The 18,426-nt window shown below is 36.9% G+C and overlaps 1 protein-coding gene across 1 annotated transcript in view; it reads left to right on the top strand.

Annotated features, from left to right (window-relative positions):
- cntln (centlein, centrosomal protein) overlaps positions 1–18,426 on the top strand; it is a 190,471-nt gene that overhangs the window by 68,884 nt on the left and 103,161 nt on the right. The window contains exons 12-13 of the mRNA XM_088933536.1: positions 6,560–6,681; positions 10,071–10,187. Coding sequence (XP_088789662.1) covers positions 6,560–6,681; positions 10,071–10,187 — 239 coding nt within the window. The remainder of the gene's footprint in view (positions 1–6,559; positions 6,682–10,070; positions 10,188–18,426) is intronic.

Here is an 18,426-nt window from a genome sequence, read left to right as displayed (position 1 = left end):
CTCAGTGGGTTCATAAAGCTAAAAAAATGTTGCCACCAGTGCGGGAAGACTGACAGCCGTAGAGGAATTGAATTATAATTTTGTTTAAACCAGCAGCAGCATCCTTCTTGACCTTTTAATTTTTAGTCTCTTCCCCATATTGAATTTCTACGAAAGTAATGAAACAGCAGGAGAGCAGCTGGCACACTGGTCAGTTAAAAAGATTCTGCGGGACTCTGAATGGCCCTAAACTAATCAGCCGTTTAATTCTTCTGACCTTCATTCTTCCTCTTTTTCCCAAATTGCCCAGATGGTTAAATAAAGGACAACAAGATGGTGTCCTGATCATTTCTGACTGTTCTGTTACCAATGTTGTATAGCCCCACATTTTGATCTTAATTGACAAGCTTAAAACATCCTCTATATTTTGATTTATAGCATTGTTTTTTGCTTTCAAGCGTCACTCATTCTTTAGTTTTATCCCCCTGTCGCTCACTCTCACTTAATAATAATTAACAATTTTAGTTTTGTGAGTCTATTTAAGGTGTAGATTGCGTGATTGAATTTCAAATTGTTTTTTTGTTCTCAACTGTTATTTAAATTTTTCTTGCAGTTGCAATGGTTTGTTATGCCGTTAAGGTACTCTTCCAGCAGCAACCAAAAATATCAATATTACGGAAAAATACACTATGGAATACGAATCAGTGTTGCATTAGAATCTTGAAATATAATGTATTGAAAAAATCATGACGCTGAAAAGGTCACGATAATATGATCCTCATGTCAGTAAGGTGTAAGAACTAAGTTAGCGCAACACATTACCACCTCAGCACTTTGAGAATGACACAGACAGCATACCAGAGCAGAGAGAATTCCTCAGACCGCATAACAGTGAAATTAAGAAATGAAATGGACAGTACAAGTTCTGTCCAACTGCACAATCAAAAAGAATACAGGATTCTTAAACTCATTTCTGATTCTTATGTTTCATTTTTACATTCTTTTTTATTTAACCATGCTATATAGTGCAAACTATACCACTCTTCCAGATTTATTGTCTTGCAATAATTCTTCTTTTGAATTACAGGCAACTATTTCTTGAGACTGATAGATCAATTAGAGTGCACATTGCCTAGCAAATGCAAATAGACGTGCCAGTGTGCTGCTCTCTGTGAACTCTCAACCAAGACTATCGTGCAAATTAAATGTGAATCTGTTTTTTTAGAGTTTGTTGTCCTCTGGGCCTTTAATACAGTTAGTACATCTTAATACATTTATCTCATACCATTAAATACAGTCCATTAAAGTAAAGAAAAGAAGTTATAAAATAAACTAGTGCTGATTTCTAAGTATACGTACCAATACAATGATTTTGGTACCAAAAATGGCCCATGTTCCATTTTATGGGTTGAAAAGTGGATATTTCCCAAATGTCATGACACTGAAACATGCGGGAACAATCACACAGACCTTTTGTCTTTAAATAAAAAAAAATCCAGTTTGTTTTAATAGCCGCAGCATAACTGATGTCCTTTGTGAATATCTAACAGTAAATCCATACTTGTCACATTGCTTATTGTGGTGCTTGTTCTTTTTGTCCTTGTTAATAATAACAGGGTTCAGGGCCTGCATTTCCCTCTCCACAGGGCAGCCGTGTCATATCAGCAGTAAACAAGCTCTTTCCTTCAAACCAGGAGACAAGTTTTAGAGCTCTGGCCACTGAAGCAGAAACCTGTCCTGTTTTAGCCTGCCTGTTTAAAGTGTTCGCTGTTAAGGTCAGAATAATGTTTTTTTGTCAGGAAAATCTATATATTCACCTTAAGTCCCATGTAATTTGGGAGTTTTAATAGCTACTAGCCTACCCTAATATTTTCCGACAATTCTAGGTGACCCTCACTCAACAGCAAATCCTGCTGGGGGAAAGGAGTGTGAAGAACCTCTTTTGTCTCCATGTTCTTTGAATGTAAATGTTTGCAACTAATTGCGTCTCAGGTGCCAAGCTGGCTTTGAGAAACCCTTGTCAATGTTCCACGCCGACAGAAACTAGAAAAAAAAAAGTGAACAGAGAGAAACTCTTCAAAAACTTTGTGGCTCTGTACTGTTTTTTTTTTTCAAATGCAGCAGTTTTATCTTCAGGTGTGTTGTAAAGTGGGTAACCCTTATTTTATGTCAGTGGTTGAGCGCCGATAAGAACGGGAGCATTTTATAGAAATCTTGCAGTCACAGAATGAGAAACAAATTATATTTAAGATTTTTATGTGTAACCTTAAATCATTATGGAAAATAAATTAATGAATTTTGTTTGGGTCATTATGGATTCTAAAAGTTTGATTAAAAATTGTGTTTGTCTTTTGTGTGGTTTTTCTCAGTTGATATCAAAGGTTCTTGTGTTATTAGGCTTTTTAAGCAATGGATACGAGTATCATATGAATTTCATTTATACTCTTCCTCAAAGTGAAGTGTTTTTACTATTTCAGGTTTTTAGATAGCTGACAAAACTTACACTGCTGTGCTGAAGACATTAGACCTTTTGGATTAGACCTCTTTTCACTCACTGGATTTTTATCTGCATATAGGAACACTATTTTATGGCTTTCGTTGATCAGTTGTTTTGACTATTTTATTTTAAGATAATTAATCATGATAGAGCTGTATTTTGTCACACAAATAAGCTTTTTATGGGTAAGTATAGAGGAACAAATTATGTTAATGAACATTTGAAAAAGAGCCAATTATATCTGATTCTTTAACACAAGTGATTATCTACCACAACACTTCATACTGGTTGCTAATTTATTGTTTACCTTGAGGTGCTGTGGTTTTGATCATGATCGGAGACGCCCCACTGAAGGATTTATATTGTTTTTTTTTGAGTGAGGAAAACCTGATTGATCATCAGTGAAATGTGAGACAGGACACAAGTAGCAGCTGAAAGGAAGTGTATTAAAAATTGACAATAAGAGACACTTCTTTACACAATGTGTTGTAGGAGTCTGGAACAAGCTAGCCAATCGTGTTGTGGAAGCGATTTGTTCTTTTTGAAGAGCTGGCTGGATAAAATTCTTGGATTAGTTAGCTACTAAGAATAAAATGAGCTTGAAGGGCTGAATTACTTCTTGTTTGCAGACTGTCTCATTTTCTTAATTTGTTTTGATTGGTAAAAGTGATGGATTTTCAACTGCAACAGTTTGTACTACCTGCTCTTGTTTAGTTTACCTTGAGCTCCTGTGATCATGTTTTAGAAGACTTTCATCAGTGTAAATTAAAGATCACTAAAAGACGAGCTGGGTTTCTCCTCACCCACAATTAAATGTATTGATATTTAACAACTACAACACTGTTAAAATAGTAGAAAGCACTAGGAGAAGGTTTTGTGATGCGCATAACGTACAAATACTGTACTTCAGCAATGAACGTAAAACAACTCCTAAGACTTTTGCACAGTCGTGTATATTTAGCCTGTAAAATAGCAAATTTAGGATGTAATATACATTATATTTTAGCTTTAATCTTGAAAATTGTCAGCAACAATGCATGGCATACCACAAAGCCTTATCCACTAATGAAAGAAGTTATGGCTTTAACCAACCTATTTTTCTTTTTATAATTATGGTGTAGTGGTGACAGATAATTTAGCATTGACAAAATTAATGGAAATTGTATTGATTTTAGAGGGAAACTGAAAGTGTTTTAAGTCCAAGAGAACTGCAAGATTCAAGGGGTATCACTTTTGATTTTGACAGGGATTCTATAGAAGAAGAATTCCATAGAAGAATCAGAATAATTTAACATTTTAGATGCCACCATTTCTTTATTTAATGAGAACTATGCCAGCAGCCATGTCACCCTGCAACTCACAACTGGCAACCCACTGAAGCTAAGCAGGTGTGAGCCTGGTCAGTACCTGGATGGGAGACCTCCTGGGAAAAACTAAGGTTGCTGCTGGAAGTGGTGTTAGTGGGGCCAGCAGGGGGGCGCTCACCCTGCGGTCCATGTGGGTCCTAATGCCCCAGTATAGTGATGGGGACACTACACTGTAAACAGGCGCTGTCCTTTGGATGAGATGCAAAACCGAGGTCCTGACTCTCATTAAAATCCCAGAGCATTTCTCGAAAAGAGTAGGGGTGTAACCCCAGTGTCCTGGCCAAATTTCCCATTGGCCCTTACTCCTACTCTGCTTTCCTCCCCACTGATAGCTGATGTGTGGTGAGCGTTCTGGCTCACTATGGCTGCCATTGCATCATCCAGGTGGATGCTGCACATTGGTGGTGGTGGAGGGGAGTCCCCATTACCTGTAAAGCACTTTGAGTGGAGTTTCCAGAAAAGCACTATATAAGTGTAAGCAATTATTATTATTAACTACTCTTTTTTTCCTCGTGTTTTATATTGTTTAACATTATTAGATAGGATGAGCTCTTGAGGTCTGAGTGACTGGTTCATAATGATTGGAGTGATATAATTTATTACAATTATTATAATGTTTCATTCAGATTTACTGAAAAATAATAAATGCAACTTTATTTGATATAGTGCCTTTAAAAGTGGCTTCTCAAAGAAAAAAAAATACACTATGAGAGGAAGAGTCAGAATTACACAATTACAACATGGGTCTGGAATACAGTAGGAAAGCAAAGGGGCAGGCACAGAACCAGTTAAATACTGTAAAAGCCCTTCTAAAGAAGAAGGTTTTGGTCTTGATTTGAAAGAGCTCTGGGAAGGTGACTCTCTGATATCCCTAGGGATACAATTCCAGAGCTTAGGTGCATAGCAGGAGAAGGCCCTGTCACCCGCAGAGTGAGAGAAGAGCTTGGGGGACAAACATGAGACCAGAACTAGACGAACGAAGGTTACAAAGTGAAGAGGAGGACGATAGTAACTCAGACAGATGCTAAAGTGCCAAGCCATGCAGTGCTTTGTACAGTAGGTGAGCAGGAGGATTTTGAAGTCGACACAAAACTTGATAGGAAGCCAGTGCAACACTCCAGGATAGGAGTAATGTGATCACTAGATCTGGTCAGGATTCTGGTTGCCGAATTTTGGACATACTGTAGTATTTTCAGTGTGGATTTAGATATCCCAGTGAGTAGGGCTTTACAGTAATCAATTCGAGAGAAGACAAACGTGTTGACCACCTTTTCACCAACAGTTTGCGAAAAAACGTAGGATGTAGTCTGGTGATATTTCTGAAGTGAAAGAATTATGTTTTTACAATATGTTGCACGTGTGGGACAAACATCAAGCCAGATCAAATGTCACCCCCAGGTTCTTCAATTTAGATTGACATTCAAATAGAGTACCATCTACAGATACATTTACTGCATTAGCTTTACCAAGTTATAAACAGTTGCTATAGGGGTGCATCAAGAAGCTTGACTTTAGTCTTGTCACAGTTTAAATGTAGGCAAATTTGAGTCATCCATGTTTTTATGTCAAAGGTACATTAAGACAGAGCAGTGGCACTTCAGTGTTATGTTTAGTATGGATGTAGATTTAATTATCATCAGTATAGAAATGATCATTTAGACCATTTGATCTTATTAGCTGACCAAGTGGGAACGTGTAAATGCTGAATAGTAGGGGGTCTAGTATTGAGCCCTGAGTAATACCAGACTTAACAATTTTGATTTCAGAACTGAAACTGCCAAGAGACTAATGGCGATCAGTAAAGTAAGGCTTGAACCATTTAAGAGCAAGGAGAATAAGGAAAGTGGGAGAACCAGAATCCAAAGCTGAAAGAAAATTGTTAGTGACTTTAACCAGGGCGGTTTCTGTACTGAAACCAGATTAGAGGGGTTTGAAGAGGCTATTACCAATGAGGTGGTTATTTAACTCAAATGTAACAGCATGTTCCAACATTTTTGCAAGAAAGTGTACATTGGATATATGGCAGAGATTGTTTATGTTGTCCAGAGTCATGTTTGTTTTGTTTTTGTTGGCATAGGGGTGACAGAAGCAGTTTTGAAGGGGGATGGTGTGGAGGTCACATGCGTTGTAGGGAGAATGTGATGCCAGATGTTGTCGATTTTGGAGCTAACTAAGAATGTGTTACAAAGTTGGGATGAAGTAGGTAATGTGGTGGGGGAGTCTGGCTTAAGCAATCTGTTGATGGTGGAGAACTGGTTTCTAGGATTTGTATGGTTGTCCTCAATGATGTGGAAGAAGTAGCTGGATATGTAACAGATCTTTGCATCTTTGTATTTAGTCATGGGCTCCTTCCAAGTCTGAAAATGTATGTTTAGGCCAGAAAGAGGACACCTAATTTCTAGAAATAATGGGTTTATATCTTACTCTTAATACCTTGTATTTTGTACCTTGTTGCTGTTTATTAAAAAATGATTTGATTGTTTTATTGAAATTAACTGTGTTTCAAGACATGAAATGTATAAGATCTTCTTGAAAACTATTTCGATATTTTAATTGAGTTAGATTGGAAGCTTTGACTTTGTTTAAGCATTTGTTGAAGGCCTGATGAGGTTTATAATATTCATCTTGTCTGTGGAAATATAACTGTGAAAAACATTTTTCAATGCCATTTTGAGTGAGTGCTGTTTTCTTTTTCTTCAATGTTTTGTCTTGTGAGACCCAAGAAAGCGAGGAACTGAAGAAAGCACATGATAAGCGTCACCAACGCCTGCGACTCATACAGACCAACTATAGGACTGTCAAAGAGCAACTGAAAGAGATGGAGAGCATGCTGGGCAAGTAAGTAGCAGACACCATCTGCACATGTAGCAATGTTATGTCATCTTGTACAACTTTTGTGTTTTAGAGCACCATTCCAATCAAAACTTGTATTACCCATAAAAACACTTGGTGCTTTATCAGGGTGAGGAGAAAGTTCATGAGATCCACCAAGGATGGGAATATTAATCTTTTCATGTGTATTATTGGGTTAAATAAAATTGAATTTCTATAGTATGTTGAGCTAATGACTAGTGGGCAGGTGATTTCATTTGTGTTTTTATTTGTGTAAAAACGTCATATTTAGCTTCTTCTGGTCTTAACTATGCAGTTATACTGTACTTTTGACTCATTAATCCTTTCACTTATACAGTACATTGTTAAGCACTTTGCTATATTTTACTATATCTTTACTGTATTACATAAGAGATAAATTCAGTTGTTTAGTCTTTTTGAAATTTAAAATGATAAATCTGACTTTTAAGGAAAGAACGAATATAGTGTACAATTCCATTGTTACTTTTAAGTGTTCTTTGACTAATCAAGGAGCCATCTTCTTATAAGTTGGGTTGAATAAAGGGATGTTTTAATAGCTTGTTTCTAGGCTAACTGCATCCTTAAACAGAGCAAACCCAGAGGAGCAAATCTAGCCTGATTTGGAGACAATAAGAAATGACTTAAACGCACTCTGTTAACGTAGAAAAATCAGCTCTAACAAGTCAGGGGGGAAAATTTAGGTCCTCATTGCATGCTTTGCCTATTAAAGATTCCCACCGATTGGCGAGAGTCTTAGCATGTGGTGTATTTGGATATTTCTGTCTGTCAAAAGTCTGCTTTTGTCCGACTGGCTTTGATGAGTTCATGCGATGAGTCTATACCGTATATTACCCAAGTCACAGATTCTGTAATAAACAGGTACATTTTAAGGATGTTTCATGTTTTAAAAAAAAATTGACATTGTATTCTTTAGCACACAGAAAGAGATTTAAACTCAAGAAGCATATACAAATGTTTAAGGGCAGGATTACCTTTTTTAACACTGCAAGAAAAAAACACTTGCTCTGTGCATTTTGCTTTTTCTACATCTGGCTGTCTTCCTGTGATTTCCAAAGGCTAAATGAAACAGCTTTCTCAATGAACACACTGGAAAATAAGTCTTTGGACACTCGTAAGGATTAGTCTCCAATATATTAAGTCTGTTGCTACCCAGGACTTCATTTAAATTCATCTGGCTTACATTGGAACAACCCTGTGTAACTCATGTGTCATTCATAATTATTTGTATGGTTACTTTACATCATAAACAGGCTGAGTAGTGATTCAAAAAACAGTTCGAAATCAGCAGGGGAGAGTTGGGGAATAAGTAAATAAAATTAAATAATAATAAAACATCGTAGCTCTGATCAAAGCTTGATACATTTACGGCATTAAAGAGTTCAAGCAATTAACCATGTGTTTGGAAAGTTACTTTTTCAGAGCTTCAGTAATAAAGAGAGCCTAACTTGTTAGGGAGATGCAGTAAATGGAGATGCAGAGTCAGTTATTTTAGCCTTTTATCTCTGTCATTTGCTAATTGTGCAGCTGAGACATTGTCGCATTTGTAGTACTATCTAAGCCAACATTAAAATTAGAAGTCTTCTCTTAAAATGTTTTCAGAAAATATGTGGATTTTGTACTATGATCAAATGTTTTTGGCGTTATCATGCCCAGTCGTGATGCATTGGATTGACTTTGACTCTTGTATAAGTATTAGAGTATCTTTATGTTGCTTGTTTAAAAAATGGCTTTGTTTTGAATGTGAGAATATGATTTGTGTGGTGTGGATGCCCTATTCATTAGATCTGAGCCTTGTTGAACATATCTGATGATCAGAAATGATGTGCTATGTAATGTAGGTCTCAGAGACCAGCGAATAGGCAGCTTCTCGTTTTTGATCTATGACAGGCATGGGACAGAATCCTACCAGCCTGGTTAAGCAAGTATTGCACATCGTATGGCTGGGAGTGGCCACACATGCTACTGTACACATGCAATTCGCCTGAGACTTTTACAGCAGACAACCTCTTGTTCAACTGTGCTATGATAAATGTCAGAATAATAAATTTACATGTTTGTTCAGTAAAATGTCTGACCGGCTACAAAATTAATTTTCCTGATAATTGTGTGAATGTGTTGGAGTTAAATTTCTGTTTATGCTCAGTATATTGTGCTGAATTTTACTTTCAACTTCAGTTTATAGAACTGTGCACCATGTACCTTTTGCACTAGGTTAATTAAGGGTCAGTTGTTATTTTTTAACATAGCCTTCAACAAAATGCCATGTAAACATATTAAAGCAGCACACATTATGCGAAAAAAGAAAAGTCTGAATGAAGCAATGAGTTAACCAACATGTGAGTAGCATTTTTCTATACAATGGCAGAAAGTACAGTATGATACAGTACCTACAGTATCTGAAGCTGTTCAGACGTTATACAGAAGTTTTTACTCTAGAACCCAAAATAGTAAACAACTGGATCTGAAAATAAACTGGGCAACTGAGGCATAAGTGATGCCTATAGTTAGTATTTCAAGATAACACAAAATGGAATAAGGGATGCTGCATATTCGCGATTGACTTATGTGCTTGTGTAAAATATGTTAGCAATTTCAAAGACCAATAAGAGACATAAATGTCCACACTACGTTTTGTTAAAATGTGGTTTGAACAATTCCCATAATAAAATTATTTCATAATTTAATTTCACAGCATTGAATTAGTAATGCATTGTGACAAGCTTGTACCAGTTTGAGTAAAGAACTTTGCTTGTGCTGTCACAATCTGCCATTTCTGTGGATTTAGAGCAGTAGTGTGTGATCTATTCTGTGATTTTAGTTATGATCTGGCTAAACTACATTTTCTGCTGCACAAGGGTTTTTTTGCAGTCAATTTTTTTCTGATAAGCCATCCTGTATCAACATGTGGCATAATCTTAAAAGCAAAAGCCGTACAGTATCTCCAGTGAAGCAATGTCCCTGCTATATTCATCCGAATGGTGACTTGTTGTAGCAGAACCCAGGCATTGTCCAAATTTTCAAAGCTTTATGAAACAATGTCAAAATGTCAGAGAGGATGCACTTCACATAAAAAAAATTGGTAGAAATCTCAAGCACAGATTAAAGCCTGGAATGCTGGGAGATAAAAAATGTACACTGCTGTGTTCTATGTGAGTCTGTTAATGCTGCTGTGACTCTGTGACAACATTACTACGGTATGAACATTTTCATCCGTGCAGCATTTCCTTCCCTTTCCTTGCTAACAATGCGCTTTTCTCCAAATTGCCTGTATTTGCGGTCTTCTTAACCCACAAGAGCGAAAGCCAGGTGTGCCCAGAACTGGTTCTCCCATATCTGTGTCTTCACAGGACTAGAGGCGGCAGCCGAAGTCTGCGTGCTGAGCCCTGGCAGCTGAGACAGGAGAACAGCGATGCTGTCTGGAATGAGCTGGCGTACTTCAAACGAGAACACAAGAAGCTGCTAACTGAAAAGTGAGTGCTCTCCATTTCTTGCTTTATTCTTCACTGCAGCAGAGTAATGTCATTTCAAATACCCCACCCCCTCCCACATGACACATTGCAGTCACCCTTAAGAACTTCACAGCATCACTTCCTCTCACCAGTTATTAGCAGCCAGCGGGTACTAGCGAAAGATCATTAGCCAACTCTCATTTCTAGAATGAGCAGCCCAAGACGCAGCATTCTCTTTTTTATCTTTTTTTTTTCAAACTGATTACTTAGTTATGAACATGTAACATCTTGTCATTTTTGGAGGGGGGCGCGCAAGGGAAAATCTTGCAGCTTGGCCGTGTCCTCTCCCCTTTTATCAGTGAGCCGGCTTAACTGCAAACAGCAGATCATTAAAATAATTTTGTTTTTAAAATTAAAAAATATGTTAACTGCGTTTCATTTACTACTGGCTCAGGGGTGTGCTACTTCATACATACATGCATATATAAGTATGTGAGTAAATGTATGTGTGTGTGTGTATAAACACATACCCAAAGAACTTCTTTCATCAGGAGCAAAGCGGTCTGTTCCTATCAGCAGCAGTGACAAGTTTAGCAGTGGTAACAGTAACTGCATAATGCGATCGAGGGATTGTGTTAATTAATGTGGCTCTCATCTGTTGGAGGTGTCGCTCTTCATTAGCCTGTATTTTGCACACTGCCGTGCTTCATTTTCGGAACGAGGCAGTGAGGGGATAACCTAGCCAGCCATCCTTGTTTGATCTCCTCGCTATGTACGTGATGCAGGAGGCCTCAGCTCTCTTGGTTCCCTGCCCTGTCCTGCTAATCCCAGCTGAGCTCATTATGATGTAGCCTTGCTGCCTCTCTCGGAGCCAGAGCTGTCCAAGCTAATTACTGGTAGCAGCCGAGCTGCCTGTTAAGGGTCTGCTGCGGATCTGCTAACATGGTCCTTGGAACTGACCTGCGAAAAGCACGAGGGAGTCGCTCTCTTTCTTGCTGTGCACCGCCTGTCCTCTGGGGTTAGCGCTGATCCCTTCACACAGCTTTTTTAGCTGGAGTAAGTGCAAAATAAACTTGGCGGGGTCTAACTCGTGCTTTAGAAAAACTCCAGCGCACCCTTTGATCTCGCAGGCTCGCAGACTATTACAGGCTCAGTGTGATAAAGTAAGCAGAGCTCCTCAAAACGCCTTTTTATTGTTCGGGTGAAAAGGAAGGTAACATGCAAGGCGTAATTAGGCTCTGGTCTTTATCAAGCTGTTTTGCGGCCAGCGAACTAAATTATTGTTGATAGCCAACAATTAAGACCTTGCCTTGTGCAATAACAAGCGGACATGCTGACATTAGAAACCCAGTAAGTGGCATCATGCCATTCCGCTGACCGTATTAAGATGATTGTGTTTCTGAAGGTTGTGCAAATAAGTGTCCTTACTGGTTAATTACTGTGTAGTGTAGTGTTTGTATTTAATAATTGTTGGTAAAGGTTGCATTTACATACTATTATACAATAGAGGAGGCCACAAGGGTTTCATTACTTAGCGCTCGCTTTAAGGCTTTGCGTCATCTCTTCTTTTCCTGGTTTGTCCTTCACAGTTTCAGATGATGACACTTTCTCTCTTCAGCTATTTGAAAGGCAAATCAGGATGAATCATTTGTAACCTGTATACAGTACCTGGCCTTTTGTTGGGTTTTTCTTTACCTTTGGAAAGATTTAAACAAGCACTTCCACAATTCTGTTCCAGGAGTCTTACACAAGCAAAAGGAGATTTTAGCACTAAGCCTTCCTGTTCCTCGAGTTGAAAGGCATTTTTGTGCTTCTAGGGAGCATGCCAAGCACACCCTAGGAGTTTACACACACTTGATGGTGTACGCCAGGCAGGATTAAGCATCAATACGGAAGCATGGTGCAGAAAATGAAAGTAGGTTTATCTGGTGCGGAAGTACGCCAAGGGACTCACCTGATTCTTCACCAGATGTGTTGCTTTATTAATCTATTTCTGAGCTTAACCCTGTCAGTATGTGGACAAAAGACTTCAATGAACTGTGGCTCATCACCAGTTTTTATATAGTAGAATACTGTGGGAGAAGATTTTTATTTGTATTTGTTTACATGATTATACAGTTTGATAGAACAGTTTGCCATGTGCTACACCAGAAATCTTGTATTTTTGGCATACATGTTGAAAAGGGATATCTCTAATGATCATATCCATTGCAGATTTTAGGATAACAATAAGATGCGTGACTTTGCTTAAAACAGTAAATCTCCGTAAATGCTGCACAAAGTTGTTCCTTTGGGACTACGTATAATAATATTGGGACTACAGAGTCCAAACTTATTTTTGCTTTGAGGTCAAGTAATTTGCATTTGTGTTCATTAGATTAATATGAATGATAAATATAATAAACTTTTTTTTTATTTTTGGATAATCCCATATATACATGTGATCTTACTAGAACAAAACCATACTTTGTGTTCACTCAGTAATTTTTAAGTTACCTTAAGTAATTAGACACATTAGCTTTAAATTAATTTCAGAGTGTAAAAAGCAGTATTTGGTGGCAAAGTGCTTTGAAGCAGTAACTGCATGAAGTTTATGAGTCATGGTGTTCACGAAACTCTTTGTGTAATCATTTGAGATATTTTGCTGCTGCAACAAATGATTTTTAATTTTTTTCCTGTGGTTTTTCTACTGTTTTTCACCTGCATTAGCTGAATGTTTAGTGTCATTATCACGATGTAATGTATGGCAAAACACCACCAATATGTATTGACTTATCATAAGGTTTTGTTTGTTTTGCATAACAGAGAAAAGGTTTTGGTACACTTCAGAATTCACTTTTCGTTTGTTACATGATCTATAAATAAGAGTGAGCCAGTTCCAGAGGTAAACATGCATGCCCAGGCCATGACAGCACCTCCAACACGATTCAGAATTTGCTCTAAAGCACAAAAACTAAACCAGGAGAGTTTTGGAACAATGTTTTATGGAAAGATGACACCAAGATACACCTTAGGTGATGGAAAGTTTGAAGTGTGGAGGAAGAAAGGAACTGCTGAAGATTCAAAAAACGCCACCTCATGTGTAAAGCATGTCCTGGCCTGGACATGCATGGCCACTTCTGCTGCCGATGCACTCATATTTACTCTGTTCAAGATCTTTCAATCTGTCAGTGCTGGAACGTTCTTTTTAGTCTGGGAATGTACAGCATGTGATTGCTCTTTTCTGGACTTTTCTAGAGCAGCAATATATTTCATTTATACTGTTCAAAAGGAATCCTTACTAGCATCTTTTACAATTTTACCATTACATCCCTCAATTTGTATTCAACACTTTTAAGTACAGTATAAGTAATTGTTTTTGCCTTTTTACTGCTTCCTCACGCGTCTAAAATACATAAATAATGCATCAAGATAAACACCTGTCATTTTCATAAGTGGCTCCGTGTTACTTTTGGATGTACTGTATAGTTCGCTTCTACTGCAGTAGATGTAATTTCCTACATTAATTGTCCACATTAAATGTTATTTGTCAGGTGGTCGCCCATCTATCTAAATATTGTGAAATTTCCTTTGCAATTTCTGATTGTTTAGTAACTATATTAGAATCTAGATCATTTATATTAATAAGATAAAGCTATAGCCCTAATACAACCCCCTGTGGCAGTCCACTAATTACATAACCCCTATCAGGACAACCTGTTATCGGTCCAAACATACAGTAACTTTAAAAGCCTACTGCCTGCAAGTAGTGTATTCAATACAATGTATTCAATACAGTGTATTTGAACACACATTAGTATTCCAACAGAATAATAAGTCAACAGAAGAATTTCTGCCAACTCCAGACTTGAATCTCATTGAGGTGTCATGGATTGTAATTAAAATATGCTAACAGGAAACCAAACAGAAAACAGACATTAAAGCTGTGTGTTTTGAAGAAGTGGCAAAATATCTCTACAAAGGTGTCAGGAGCTGGTTTTGAAACAATGGAAAAATACTGGAGCAGTAAATGCCGGAGAAGTGCTTTTAAAACTACGAACAGGAGGCACTGCTTTGCAAAATGGTTGTAGGAATCTTGAACAAGCTTCCCAGCAATATTGTTGAAAATGACAGCATTGCTTCTTTGAAGAAACAGCTAGGCAAGATCACTTGCATCACTTAGCTACCTGAAACCAAACAAACTAGATAAATTGAATGTCCTCTTTTATTGTGGAACCTTGTATTCCTATGATAGACTGAGAGCTGAGAATATGTGTAACTTCTTTCTCACACTGCTTTGGTGTCACCACTGTCCATAGTTTCCATATTTTCTCATTTCATGAACATTAAATGTAGTAATAACCTTCCTTTCTCCATCCATCGTCTGTGTTTGTGTGTGTTAAGGGTGGAGTGTTGGAATATCAGAAAAATCTTGAAACAAGTCTAATCACAAGACTATGTGAAACTCTAGTAAGATGACTCCAGATGTAATGGAAGTTAAAAAGCAGTGTGATATGCCTGTCAGATCTCTTTTCCCTGGCTAGTTGATGTTAACTGACATGATAGAAGGTCTTGAAACACTTCAGATACAATTGGTTAAAAGAGTTGTTTATCGTGAGTAAAGCCTACATGCATTACATAAAAAAAGCCTTAAGTGCATTTAAATTTCAGGGTTAATGAAGCTTAAACTTGGTTGTTTTCAAAATAAATTGCTTGGCTGCAGTGCTACGTTTTAAAGTAGGACCATTTTTAATTCACATTTCATGTTCACGGTTGTAAACTGTTGATAAAGGTCTGTTGGTAAAGAAAGAGCAACATTATTCAGAGTCTAAACAGAGCAAAGATAGCACTCAGAGCAGAAATACCCTCAGACAGCATCAAAGAAGAAATTAAGCAATCATTACTTAAAGAAGCCTTTAAGATGATTTGTAAAGCATTGCTACTACTGCAGATGACCAGTACAGACATGATCCCAGACTTTGACTTTAATGGAGTCTAATAAAGTTTACAATTTTTCTTAGTTATTTTCTTTTCATCTTGATTGCTATAAGGTATTAGAGGTAATGAGTGTCTTTTGCCCTGGGTCTTGCAGCAAGTGAGAAGCACACAAAGACAGAATGTTTTATGCATGTTCTGAAAAGACCACACGGCGTGCCCCTGCATTAATTATTTGCTAAATTAATTATTCCAAAAAAAGCTTCACTTTTCAATTAGTGATTAATGATTTCACCACTTTTCCATTTCTTATGATTACCACTTCTTCTGAACTTTTGGAAAGCCTTTGCTGTGAATTTGTGAACAGGCAAGCAGCAGCAATTTAATAGTTGTCGGCTGGGTTATTCAGATTTTAACATTCTCAGTCTTTCTTAACTTGTTTCTTTTAAGATTTGCTGTAGCATGGGAGAACTTGGGTTCAACTACTATAGATGATCACTTGGGAAGTGTTTTCCTTTGAATGTGGAAAAATGAATATTAATTCAATTATAAATACCATTTAATCAAAGGTTAGCATTTTCAAAAGTTACTCTTTCTTTTTTATAATTGTAGTTTTATTCATAAAGCTGTATTTAATTATACAGTATCTTCTATTTTACAATATAACATAATAAACAGGAGGATGTGTATCTCACAGTCCTGATTTTTGAATCGATCTTTATTTCTAGATCTGCTAGATGGCAAAAGATCTAAACCAAAAGATTGCTAACTGCTAACATATATAGTGTGAAATACATACAGTATGTCAATAGTTTATATCTGTGGCAGTTAACAAATTATAAACTATAAGAAAATAGAAATAACCTGAGAATTTATTAAATAGACCAATCTAACATTTAAGATTTAACATTTAGTTTATGTAGTTAGTGTTTCTCAATACTTTTTTTCAGTTTTATTTGTGACATATTTACTGTATATTTGAGATGATAAGAATAATGTAACCAGGATCACAATTAAATCTGCAATATTCTCCAATCAGTTTTTTGTTTTTATCATGTGCACATCTCTTCCTTGAATGCACGAATTTTCTGAGTAAAGGCAGTAAACATGGATTGTAAGGATGCCGATCCGATGCAATAGCATTTGCAAAGTGTGTTTGCTAGAGAAAGGAGAGAAGGATGATATTAGTTGTATCCTTAGAAAGGGCAGTCACTTTGTGTTTGCCAGCTTTAGTGAAGTGGGACCGGCTGTTGGATTGGGCACAAAGAACTTCTGGAGATAAGTCCCAGGTGTTTTATTTTCAGCATTTTATGATCTACACATTTGCTGTTGATAGAAAACACACAATCTAGCCCTCTTTACCTGTGTTTACCTGAGTACCTCTGCTGTTTTAACTTGGTTTTGGTAGGGAGTTGGTAGTAACCTGTTAAAGAGCAAGATTAAGAATTTCTTGTTTGTCTCCATTCTTATGTTTCAGCTGCTACAGGTATGTATCATTATTCATGTCATACTTATTTTTGACATCAGATTTGACATCATCTGTCATTCCCATGGATAGTTGCTGTAATATTTATTCAAGCCTAAGTGTCCTTTGAACTGTGCTAGCTGTTTAGACTTGATATGCAAGAAAGATCAGGTGTTGCTTTGATACAGGAGTCTCATCTGAAACAACTAGATGTTAGTAGTTGTTCTAAAAAGTATTATGATATGTCAGCCCTCTCTTTTGTAGAGAAAACAAAGTACAAACTATAAGGAATTTTAATTTAATTCAGATTTTGATTTTGGGAGTCTAATATGGTTAAAAACAGTTAATAAAATAACTGTTGTTTCAGTTTATGCCCCTATGATTTTCCAACCACATTTTTAATAGTTCTGCTGCATCTTTCTGAGTCTGATGTTATTCTTGATAAATGTATGAATACAGTCATGAATTATACAGTATATATGATAGATTGAAGTCAAAAGAGATTAAAGACGTGTATCTGGCTTCAACATTATTGAGAAATTTTGTGTCTGATTTGCTCTAATAGTGTTATCACTCTCTTCATGTGTTACAACTTGCTACCTTCTCCACATTATACATTAAGTTATAGTCATTGTCTTTGCCTGTTCTTTCTTTGAATACCTAGATAGCTTTTCCTCAGTTTGAGTGGTAATATTGGTGGTCAGTTTTAGATCATATTGGTTTGGGATCACGTTAACAAACTCTGTGCCGATGATATATTTTTATATGTAGACAATGTCACCCAGTCATGCCTGATCTCTTGTTTTGGATGATTTCAGTGCTTTACTGGGGTATAAAATTAATGGTTTCAAAGTTTGCAATGCTGGAAAATATAACAATTAACAACTTAATGGAGAGGGGTGTGTGTATGCGTAGCATACGCAACATTCCTGATCTTAGATTGCAAGCTTTCTGTGGTAAGAGCAGACTTTGAGCTCCTCTTTTAATATCTCGGTGTATGTTTATGTCAGTTTTTGCATTTTATAAGGTAGGTTTATTCAAGAAAAGGTATACACACTGCATTAACGTGGACCTTTAACTTTGCTGTGCACCAGAAAGTTTATAGATCAGTTTCTGATCTTTGTTTTGCCTGACATGGTTCTGTGAAACAGGTGCGTACAGTATTTCAGTCATGTGTCTACTTGCAGTCCTGAACTGTGGTTTTTAAATGAGGCACAAACATCAGCTAAGCAACAATGTATATTTCTGCAGCATGCGTATATGTCTTCTTGTCCTTCGGTGTCATTCTTCTGAATTTACAAAATAATGCTCATTTGTTCAAAAGTAATGATTAGTGATATTTTTTTTCACAATTCACAGCATTAATCCATCATCATATTCTATGCAGTGCATAAAGAAGTAAAACTCTTAAAGGATCATTTGCTTCTTAGTCAGATGTCTTAATCTCGCATTCTTTTAAGATGTTGTGGCTGCAAAGTGTTTCATGGCTTACTAGTCAACAGGATATATATTGCCTTCAGCCACGGAACAGAGAGCAGTCTGAACATCAGCAGTTTGTCTTGACTGCAGAGGCTGGTGTACTGTAGGGAATCTCCAACTGCCAAGCCTCTTCTGAAGTAAATATGATGATATTCCCACTTGACTCAAGTAATGTCTCTTCTCCATCTTCAGTAGACCTCTCCTAAGTTATTTTTTCTTTTTTCATGGGACATACTGGCAGTACCAGCAGGGTTTTTTTGTGCAGAGTATGGGAAAAACTGTTGTAAAAATGAAGTGAGTGTAGAGTAAATACATATGCATTCGATGTTGTGGAGTGATATTGTAAGCAGCTTATTCAGAAAATGAACGTCAGTATTCCAAATGTAAGATCTCTGGAATATT

This window comes from Atractosteus spatula, chromosome 1 (assembly GCF_055471065.1).
Source record: "Atractosteus spatula isolate fAtrSpa1 chromosome 1, fAtrSpa1.hap1, whole genome shotgun sequence".
NCBI lineage: Eukaryota > Metazoa > Chordata > Actinopteri > Semionotiformes > Lepisosteidae > Atractosteus > Atractosteus spatula.
Note: the sequence above shows the minus strand (reverse complement) of the source record. Positions and strands in the feature narration are given on the sequence as shown.